The sequence below is a fragment of the Benincasa hispida genome, chromosome 12 (assembly GCF_027475165.1).
Source record: "Benincasa hispida cultivar pf3 chromosome 12, pf3_genome.v1.1, whole genome shotgun sequence".
NCBI lineage: Eukaryota > Viridiplantae > Streptophyta > Magnoliopsida > Cucurbitales > Cucurbitaceae > Benincasa > Benincasa hispida.
In genome coordinates this window covers 2,980,921-2,992,746 of record NC_143489.1, presented here as the reverse complement: position 1 = coordinate 2,992,746, position 11,826 = coordinate 2,980,921, and the positions used below count along the sequence as shown (strand labels likewise).

At 35.3% G+C, this 11,826-nt stretch overlaps 1 protein-coding gene across 1 annotated transcript; it reads right to left on the bottom strand.

Moving 5' to 3' along the window:
- Window positions 1–10,448: 10,448 nt before the first annotated feature.
- Window positions 10,449–11,336, bottom strand: LOC120066979 (uncharacterized). The gene has a single exon (XM_090307997.1). The coding sequence runs from the start codon at window positions 11,334–11,336 to the stop codon at window positions 10,449–10,451; it is 888 nt and encodes a 295-aa protein (XP_090164123.1).
- Window positions 11,337–11,826: the final 490 nt, after the last annotated feature.

The window sequence follows — 11,826 nt, the reverse complement described above, 5'->3', positions numbered from 1 at the left end:
GCAATTGTGACAAATAGATGGCAGAAGTTCAGTGATGTATTTTTATGTTGTATTTGCTTTTAGTTACATACAATTTGAATCTAATTCGTCTTTGGAATCTTGTATAGATAATCTAAGATTGACCCTCGATATCATCTTTTAGTTGGAGATGTTTTTTGTGGTTTCATTTGATTGAAGTCTTGTATCCATTGATGTGCTTTTTAGATGCTTGAAGTTTTGGTGTTGCTTTAGGGGGCTTTTTACTTTTTAGTTATGTGGATAATGTAAAACTTTTTAGTTGAATATGCTAGCCTCGTACGTAAATTATTAATTTTTTATATAGTACTAGCTTTAATTTAATAAATGGACGTAAAATTATGTTGAATTTATCTTCTTTTTTTTTCCTTTTTGTAGTTCAATACAAAAGATGCATATACGCAAGGATAGATCAACGTAATTCGGACCCAATGGGCAAGTTTTGTTGGCCGATTTGTGTAAGGATGTAATTCTTGTTTTTTGTTTCAATAGAATGTAAATGCTAGCTTAGAATGAATGTAAATGTAATGGATTTGAAGGCAAATATTGATGGGCTCGCCATGCAAATATTCTGGTTCTGGTATTGTTTTGTAAATTTTGGTGGATAAATTCATAGGTGGAAGAAAAATATTGATGGGCTCGCCATGCAAAATTTTCTATACTTTTTAATATAAAACACGGTCTTTTCCTGATCCAACACAAGATATATAATATCGTTTTTAACTTATTTGACCAGAAAAATGGATTCGGCAACAGAATTTAAAAAAAAAACGGATAGATTCGGGCTTCAATGTTGGTTAAGAATTTAAAAAAAACAGGCTTTAATGTCGGTTGCAACCGACATTAAAGACCTTCAATGTCGGTTGCAACCGACGTTGAAGGCTGTGTTATTGGTGTTATTGAAGCAAAAGGCAACCGACATTAAAGGGCTTTAATAACACTATCTTTAATGTTAGTTGCCAACCGACATTAAAACCCGAATTTCTTCTAGTGTAATTTTGTGTTTTATTGTTGATTGAGAGAAGAAACTGTGAAGTGTTTATTAAAGGTATTTTGTTTTTTTTCTCCCTTAAGAATCTTGTATAAGCATGCTTAACTCTTTGTTATATCTCTATTTTGTATGAAATTCCTACAACAAAATTGGGGCAGAAGCAATCAATTGCTTCCACTTTAGGAATTCTATTCCTTCAAATGAATGTTGATTAATTTGATTAAAGAATTTAATTAATTAATTTCGCATTATTAGAGCTTATAACTATAGTCCATTAGGTCTTCTTGCTAGCTCACTAAGTGTAAAAAATGATCATATTGTTTTGGAAGAATTTGAATCGTTCAAATAAAAATAAGCAATGTAAATTAATTGTATAAATATAATTAATATAATGTATATAAATATATTCTAACAAAGTTAATTTTGAATAGATTTAAAATTAAACTTTATAATGTGAGAGATTTAATTTATTTAAATAAGATTCAAATATTAATTATATGTATGGGATTCATGCTAAAATTATAGGTTAAAATAAATATAAATAAGATTCATATTAAAACTATAGGGTATGAGAGACATATTAATTTAAATATGAAATATTTAAATTTAATTAACAATATATTTAATTAAATAAATAATTAAGCTATTTTAATTAGATTTCAATTAAATTAATTTAGATTTTATTTTAATAAAAAATCTTGTTAAATTCCCATTACGGGAAGTAGTGGGGGGAAGGAGTTAGGAGTTTTAGTAACTCCTCTCTCTTTTATATTTAAGTATTTTTTTTTTATTTTGTTAAAAATATACGTATCATTTTTTGTGTGTTAGTTCCCTCTGCAAAAAGATCTCTCTCAACAATATAATCTTAATCAACTTACAAAAAAAAAAAATAAATAAAGGTTTCCCCCATTTTTCCTTCCCTATTCCAAAAAAAAAAAAGTTTCCACAAACCTGCATTCTTGATTAAGATATAGTGGGGAAGAATCTTTTGGTGGTATTTAAGTTATTGAGTAGTAATGCATGGAAAGTCTTGGAGAAATATAAAGAATAGTTCTTTAAAGATTAACTTCTATTCTTTATAATCTTCTTTTCTACAACATGCTTAATTTGTATTTTTTTTAATTATGAAATTTTTTTCTCCGAATTCAAAGACAAAAGCGATAAAATGCTTTCGCATTGGGATTCAATCCCTTCATATATGGTATTCAGATGGTGGATCGACGTTCGACCGTTCCAAAAACTCTTGGTGGTAGAACAATTTTGCCAACGAACCATGGTGTGGTCTTCCTCTCGAAGGAATGACATACAGGGAATATCGATTCTGTATAACTTGTCAACGAAGATGAAACCGTATACATAGGTGAGCATAGAGTAAACAGATCAATATTTCTTATTCAACATGCGTTAAGTGCTTAACACAAGGGATCTCACAATAATCAAACTCACCACACGTACACATCTTCTCGTGCAAGTTTACCCGAGGGTTATGGTGATCGTAAACCATTTCGAACTCGTGGTGGTCCATTCAACAAACAATGTACGTTCTAGATGTCATGTTTGCTAGTTTCATAAGTTTTTCTCCACGGTCCGATAATACTGTTTCATGACTTGCTGCTAAGGTCCGGCAATCAAGAAACCAGGTTTGATGGAGTCAATAATATGATCTAACAATGCGGTCACCGATAGGAATCGCGCATCCTCCAATATTGCATTAATACATTCAACAATGTTTGTTGCCATCTCATCATATCTCATTCCTCCCTGGTAAACTCACCACCCATTTCGACAAACCCACATTGGTTAGATATTTTACTACACCAGGATATTGGGCCAACTTATTCCAATAATGCAAGAAGAAAAACTCTCAACATGCAAGAAGATAGTAAAATTTAGGCTCATGTGATGGATGCAGAAAGCATCAAATGCATCCAAAATATAATGCCGATAGATTTAGAAATACTTTTATGCTTGTCAGATACAAACACCAATCCATTGACCACACCGATCATTTCTTGCAACCTCCTCATGAACCACGTCCACGAATCATCATTTTCTTTATCACCCAATTCGAAGGCATTTGGGTATATGTTCTTATTGGCATCCATGAAAACAACTACGAGCATATTACCCTTATACCTTCCTTTCATGTGGGTTGCATCTACCACAATCACTGGTCGGATGTAGTTCAGAAAAGCTCCGATTGACCTCCCGAATGCCATGTACACATACTTGAAATCCTCTTCTAGATCAAGCTTCAACTCATATTGTGTACTAGAGTTGACAATCTTCAATGCTTTACCAAACTATGGTAGCAAAAGGAAAAACTCTTGAGGGGATCCTCTGGCTAATGCCAATGCACATTTCCTAGCTTGCCACGTTCTCTCGTAACTAATTTCAATCCCATACTCCTTTCGAAAGTGTTGAATTATTTTCTTGGTTTGTAACTCGGACTAACATCTTGATATTTGGTTTTTATCAGTTTCGTAGTAATCCAACTCCTGGCTTGCTTATGATCCTATTTCTTTAAGACTTTCTTGCACGTGTGACCACTAATGTATTTTTTTATTTTAAACATATTAGATTCCTTAAGTTTAATTTCCCTAACTGTCCATTTACATGCCGATTCTATGCATTTTATAATATACAACTTCTTAGTAGATCTATCTACATGAAATTGAAAGTTTTTCACAATGGCAATGACAAAAAATATCTTACACAAATCTTTCTTACCCAAAAACAAGTTACCGACTTGGACATCTTCTACAATAGAATCTGAGGACACACCGATCAGATTCGTCATTAAATGCGAGGTAGGCTTCCTCTTTCTATAAGTGGCACCCAGTTCATAACTTGTTATCGAATTTGTATATTGTCCACCATTCGTTGTCAAGTTACTCTCACCTTATAATGACCCGACCCCCTAGGACTTAGGTTAGATCGTTACTAAAATAAATGCATGCATAGAATTTAAAACGACGCCCAGTTATGTTGAAATAAATGCTAATTAAACAAGAGAAGTTCAAAAGACATTTATTAAATGCAATTGTTAAAATAATAATAGGGTACCAATAATTCGTAAAGACTATTAAAGGTATATAAAAGAAATAATCCTTAATAATAAGTTTAAAACGATAAAACTAAACATTAAGGGAAAAATAAGGACTCTAAATGTCATGATGTGGAAGCGTAAAAACTAGTCCCAGTGGCTCGATCATGAATTCCACTGCACCATCGCCGATGCATCTCTACCCTTACCTGAAACATCAACATAAGAAAGAATGAGTATAAAATACTCAGTAAGTAACCTCACCACTGGGGTTAGGCTAGGCATCTGTGTCCTCTAGATACCCACATATGGCACATAAATACATGTAACCTATAAGAGACTGAGTCCTATCCTATTGTAGTTAAGTATGCCTACAAAACTGGTGAATCCCGAAGGAAACACGAAACTGGTGAATCCCAAAGGAAACACAAACTGGTGAATCTCGAAGGAAACACAAACTGGTGAGCATCTAACTAATTAATGAGGATATTCACACAGTCTTAACATACTAAGATTCAACATTGTACGGTTCTAAAGCATAAATAAAATCCTTAATACCATGGTTGCATCACATACCCATAATTCTTAACAACATATTATACATCATCCATGTATAACTTATATCATAAAGCCACAACATACAAGTATGCCTTAACGCCAGCAGATCAGACATCGGCATATGAAAACACATACTATCACATACTAACGATCAAACACTTAGGTATGTATGTAAACAAATCAGAATTTGTGCCAGAATATACTTTGATTCAAGTCATACTGTCAATCAACATGCTAACAGTTACCATAACATACACTTATCATGCTAGCATACAACTAGAGCCTGGCCCATGGGCAGTTCCAGTGATAAAATTTCTTACCTTAATCGAAAATCCACAAATAAACTCAAACAATCAAACGATGGCTGTGGCTTGAAGAAACGACCCTACCATATGAATACAACCATTAAGTTTCAGTCCAAAAATAATTGCGACAACTCAGATTCAAAACCACAATACCCAATAGCTTACCCAAGGAACTTGGTTAACAACCACTCCAAAATCTCCTTCCAACAGATTTTAACTCTCCAAAGGACGACAACTTGGAACCTTAAAGATACAAGGGTTAAGTCAAACCTAGTTTAGAAATCAGAGCGTGCCCACAAACCAACAATAGGGACTATAATCCTTACCAAAACTCTTGTCGAACGATCTCGAACCCGCTGGACAGCCACTCCAATAGTTTTCTCGATTCAAAACTAAGGCAAAAAATAATTCGAATAAGTTAACCTTCATTCCAAACTTAATAGGACCCAAACTTCCACCCAACTTCACAAAAGGCTTACCTAAAACTGCCAGATCCGGCAAACCCAAAGGTGACAACTGGGGCGGACGGCGAACGGAGGGCGGCAGCAGGGCGACGGACGCACAGATCCGGTGGCTGGGCTCTGACCTGAACAAAAACGGCACAGGGCGGTGGTCCAAAACGGGAGCAGCAGCAGTTCGGCCGTTCGGCGAATAGAGGCACGACGACGAGCGGCATGGTCTGACCGACGGGATCTGGTCGGTCGAAACCCACGAACGGCGAGCAACACAGTTGGAGGGAGGTCGACGGCTGGGCGACTGGTGGCAGTGGTGCGACCGGTTGAAAGCGGACGTGCGGTGCTTCGAGGTCGACGAACGGTGGTCGGTTGGAGGCGCACGACGACTTGGGTGCGGCGGCTGGGCGTGCGGCAAGGAAGAAGAAATCGGGGGGTTCGCTGGGTGAGGGAGAAGGTGAGGGGTCCCTTTTTATAAAAAATAATAAAATAATAATAATAATAATGATAATGATAATAATAATAGGAAAATAGTATAACTTTAATTAGATTTTTTTCCTTAACCCACTTTATACTATTTAATTCCTTTCCTTTTTCCAAAAATAATTAATTCCTGCCATAACTTTTTCCAATTGAAAATTTTTTGAATAAATTCCACGAAAACACTTAAATCCTCGCATTTATACTTTAAATTCAGAATTCCAAACATGTCCTTCAACTAAGGACAATTACTGAAAAGAGAAAAATTTTACATAAAAATAAATAAATAAAAAGGTGTGGGATGTTACACACCTAATGGTCCTTTGTCAGTCTGTGGTTCTACATTCAGCATGAGGTTTACATCGGTGCTGATCAGATGTTGGTCATTCAGTGTATCAGAATGAACAACTTCATCCTCGGTCTCAAATATGTCAATATCCTTCACACTAATATTGGCATCAAAATGGTTTGACATATTTGCATCAAATATAGACTCCCTATTCAACATCCTATCTATATCGTCACCCAATCCTAGTGGAATTATGTTGTCATTCAATGGTCTTAATAATCATACATCATTTGAACTCACACTATACTCAGGTATAAAATTAAGGTGTGAAGGGAATGAAGATACATTTTGAGTCATTGGGGCTAGAAATGACTGTGTCGTACTTCTACGTCTTTGAACCACCATTGGTAACTTAGACACCAATAGAGTCATTTCAAACACATCTTCATCGGTTAAGAAAAAATTAAAGTTTTCCTGATTACTGATCACAAAAGTAGAGACTTTTGGCCTAACATTATACAAACATCTTATAACCAATTCATATTCAACAGAATTTATCCTACTTATACTATATATTTTCTGTAAAAAATGCTCATACATTATTCTAATGTCTACAATCAAACTTTCAACTATCTTCCTACATATTCTTTCTCATTATCCTTCCATTTGCTCCCAAAACAAACAAATATACGAGACATCCTGAAAAAAGGCAAGCAAACACATATATACCAAAAAAAAACTAATAAAAACAATCACAATCTCGTGAATAAACATTAATCATAGTACAAACATGCTCTCATTTCGCTCGAGATTTAATCCTTCTTATACAATCTCGAGGATAATATAATCTATCTTGGGCAAAATTACTGCATTTACCCTGAAATTACATAACCACTTTTATTGGATAATAACATGCATTTTAGAGACCAACCATATTTAATAAAGAATGATAGAATTCGTGAAAAAAATGAGGTTGGGAGGGTTTCTAAAACTTTTGGTAAAAAATATTGGAAACTGTTTATCACGTAAAACTTATTGAGCAAGTCAATTGGTTGGTTTCTAAAACAATACTAAAATAATCAGTATAATATAATTGTTGAGAACAAAAAAGAATTGCACAACAAAACTTTCTTTTATTGATAATGCTGCTAAGCTTAAATAGTAGCTAAATTACATCCACGAAAATAAAGGAGAAAAAATAGCAACCCACTCTTACTACAATTCAGCAAAGTGGAAACAGAAAGCTAAAAATAGGAAACTGTTATAACAAAAAACCTTTCATTCCCTCCCTTAAACTAAATGCTCAGAAGCAATTAGTTTTCCTCTGAAAATTCACATACTCCCAACAACCTTCAAAGCTTCTGAAAAACTTCTAACTTTAAGGGTTTGATTATAATGTCTGCCACTTGATCTTGGCTTCCACAATGAACCAATTCAGCTATACCATCTTTTGTAAGATTTCTTAGAAAATGAAACCTCACATCAATATGCTTGCTTCGACCATGCATAACTGGATTTTTTGACAGCTTGATGGTTGAACTATTGTCACACAATATGGTAATGCAACTTTCATCTGGGTGGCCCAACTCCTTCAAAATTTTCCTCACCCAAACTTCTTGACAAGCACAAATTGCAGCAGCTACAAACTCAGCTTCTGTAGTTGATAAGGTCACAATAGGTTGTTTTTTTTAACACCACGAAACAACACCTGAACTCATTAAAAATACATACTTAGATGTACTTTTTCGATCTTCCAAATCTCCAGCGTAGTCACTATCTGTATATGCCAACAATCCAGCATTTCCTCCTTTTATGTAATGAATTCCATAGTTCACAGTCCTTTTTAAGTACATTATTCTTTTAGCTGCTTGAAGATGATCTTCCATTGGTTTTGCCATGTACCTACTTATAAGGCAAGTAGCAAACATCATATCGGGTCTTGTGGCAGTAAGATACATTAAACTTCCCACCAATTATTTGTAATATGTATCATCAACAGGGACCCCATTTCCAGCTTTACTCTATTTGGAACCAGGAACAATTGGTCTGTTCACAGAGTTACTTTCCAGCATGCCAAACCTTTTCAAAACCTCCAATGCATATTTTCTTTGACATATAAAAAATCCAGAAGACTGTTGTAACACCTCAATCCCAAGAAAGAATCGCATTTTTCCCAAATTGGTCATATCAAATTCACGCAACATGGAATTTTTAAAATCAATCATCATAGTTTCATCATCACTAGTAAAAATTAAATCATCAACATACACACTTACAATGATAATTTTTCCTTCCAAACTTCTCTTGGTGAATAATGTTTGTTCGCTATCGCACCTTTGAAATCCTTCATTGATGAAATGTGTTTCAATTCGACTAAACCAAGCACATGGAGCTTGTTTTAATCCATATAAAGCTTTGTGCAATTTGTAAACTAAGTGCTCATTACCCTTCTTTTGATACCCTTTTGGTTGCTTTACATAAACATCTTCAGTTAACTCACCATGGAGAAAAGCTAACTTAACATCAAGCTGAAAAATATTCCAATCCTTTTGTGCAGCTAGAGCAATAATCATTCTTACTGTATCCATCCTTGCCACTGGTGCAAAAACTTCTGTGTAGTCTACTTCATATTGTTGAGAGTAGCCTTTAGCAACCAATCGAGCCTTGTACTTATCAATTTTTCCGTGCTCATTATATTTGGTTTTGTAGACCCACTTTACTCCAATCCTTTTAGCTCCAATTGGTAGTTCAACAAGTGTCTACGTTTTGTTCTTCTCAATGGATCTGATTTCATTGTCCATGGCCAACCTCCAATTTCCATCTTGTATAGCATCTTCAAAATACAATGGATCAGTTGATATCCCTAGTGCCATATGAGATTCATCCTCTGAAAGACCTTCTCCACTAATATAATCATCCATCCAGGTAGGAAGACGCCTCTCACGAGATTCCCTTAAATTCCTCATATTTTGCCCACCATCACCAAAAATGTGATCCTCCTCCCTAACTCCATCTTCTCTATCACTATCAAGTTCATTTTCACTCACATTTTCTTCCTCATCTACATCATCACCATCACCCAAATCTAAGTGTACTGCTACTATTTGTTTTGCATCCCAATCCCATTGTTTTTCTTCCTCAAAAATTACATATCTACTCACAAAAACCTTTCCACCGACCGGATCATATAGTCTGTAATCTTTTGACTCCTCACTAACTCCCAATAACACACAAGAAATGCTTTTATTGTTTAATTTGGTTCTCTTTGCATCTGGAACATGTGCATGTGCTAATATCTAAAACCCGAAAATGATCTACTGAGGGTTTTATCCCACTCCAAGCCTCCTCTGGTGTGATATCTTTGACCACCAAGGTAGAACATCTATTTAAGACATAGATGGTCCAATTTACTGCTTCCGGCCAAAAGGTTTTGGGTATATTTTTCTCCGATAGCATTGAACGAACCATGTTCATTATCGTTCTGTTTTTCCTTTCCGCTACACCATTCTGTTGCGGAGTATAGATGGTCGTTAATTGCCTTTTGATACCATTTTGTTTGCAAAATCATTGAACTCAACTGAATTAAATTCTCCTCCTCTATTGGTGCGTAAACACTTAATAGACAACTCAGTTTCTTTCTCAACCAAGGACTTAAAGTATTTGAAAGAGTTAAAAGATTCTGACTTTTCTACCAAAAAATATACCCATGCTTTCCTGCTATAATCATCAATAAACAACAGAATGTACCTTTTGTTGCTATTAGATGTAGGGGTGATTGGGCCACAAATATCTGCATGAATAAGTTCCAGCTTTTGTGTTGCTCTCCAAGTTCTCCTCTTTGGAAAGGGATCTCGATGTTGTTTCCCTTTGATACAATCAGTGCATGTAGCATTTGAGGCACTAAATTGAGGAAGCCCATATACCATGTTTTTGCACTGTAGAGTTCTCAAACCTTTGTAACTCAAATGTCCATATCGTCGATGCCAAAGATGAGATAAACTTTCAGCTTCAGCTTTTGTTTGAAGGCACTGATCAACTTGTGTTTGAGAAGAAGTTTGGGTTACCAAAATAAACATCCTATTGTTGCTCATTTTTGTTTGAATAATTAAGCCTTTCTTTGGATGAAATATTTTGCATTCCCCTCCCTTGATCAAAATAGTCAAACCTTTTTCTTGCAATTGTCCTATGCTCAAGAGATTGTTACTCAATTCTGGAATGTAGTATACGTCAGTAACAACATGATTAACTCCATTCAGAAACAACTTCACATTTCCTTTACCCATCACATCCATTTTAGTGTTGTTTCCCAACTTCACTGAATGTCGGAAATCTTCATTGAGCTCACTAAACATGGATCGATCACCACACATATGATTAGAACACCAGAATCAAGAAACCATGTATCTTCTCTTTTGACTCCATGCAATTCCTCATAGGACATTAGAAGCATTTCTTCTTCTTCATCGATTTCGGCATAGTTTGCTTCTTTATTTTTAGGACACTCATATTGGTAATGCCCAAGTTTTTGGCATCGGTAACACTGCACATTTGCTTTGTTGAAATTTGCTCGACCCCTTCCTCTTCCTCTTCCTCTGTAGCTGCCTCGACCTCGACCTCTTCCTTCATCATTCGTCACCTTCAAGACTTGCTCCTCTCCGCTTCGTCGCTGAAACTTTTGTTCATGTACTATCAAAGAACTTTGCAACTCATCAATAGTGAGAGTATCAATATCCTTTGACTCTTCAATAGAACAAACGATATAGTTAAACTTTTCTGTTAAAGAGCGTAGAATTTTTTCGACCACTTTCACATCTTGCATATCTTCTCCATAAATCCGCATCTTATTTGCCACCGTCATGACTCTGGAGAAGTATTCTGTCACTCTTTCACTAGACTTCATCTCAAGAATTTCAAAGTCTCTACGAAGAGCTTGTAGATGAGACCTCTTGACCCTTGCATTGCCTTCAAACTTTTTCTTCATTGCATTCCATATTTCTTTAGAAGTGTTCTTCTTGAGAATGGTTTCTAAAACTGTACGATCAATGGCTTGAAAGAGATAATTCTTTACTTTCAAGTCTTTCAGCTTCATCTCATCATTTTTCTTTCGTTGGGCTTCTGTTTGCAACAATTCGCTAGCTGGTTCAACATATCCAGGTTCGACCAACTCCCAATATTCCTTGGATCGAAAGAAGTTTTCCATCAACATGCTCCAATGATCATAATGATCATCGAAACGTGGAATTTTCGGCTGTACAAAACTTCATTCATTCTTATTTCCTTCCGTAGTCATTTTGCTGCAAAGTTTCAAAGACTGCTGCTTTGAAAAATCAAAACCACCTTGGCTCTGATACCAGAATGTTGAGAACAAAAAAGAATTGCACAACAAAACTTTCTTTTATTGATAATGCTGCTAAGCTTAAATAGTAGCTAAACTATATCCACGAAAATAAAGGAGAAAAAATAGCAACCCACTCTTACTACAATTCAGCAAAGTGGAAACAGAAAGCTAAAAATAGGAAACTGTTATAACCAAAAACCTTTCAATAATATCTGAGGGTATATTAGTAAATTTGAGTTTTTAATAACCAATACGAAGCATGCGGAAAAATTTGTTTTTACATTTCTAAATTAAATCTCGGGCCCGATCTCACCCGTGATGGCCCGAGAAAAATCCTTTAAATGGCTTTTTC

Excerpts from the sequence above, each read along its gene's own strand:
- LOC120066979 (XM_090307997.1), bottom strand. The coding sequence starts at position 11,336 with ATGGAAAACTTCTTTCGATCCAAGGAATATTGGGAGTTGGTCGAACCT.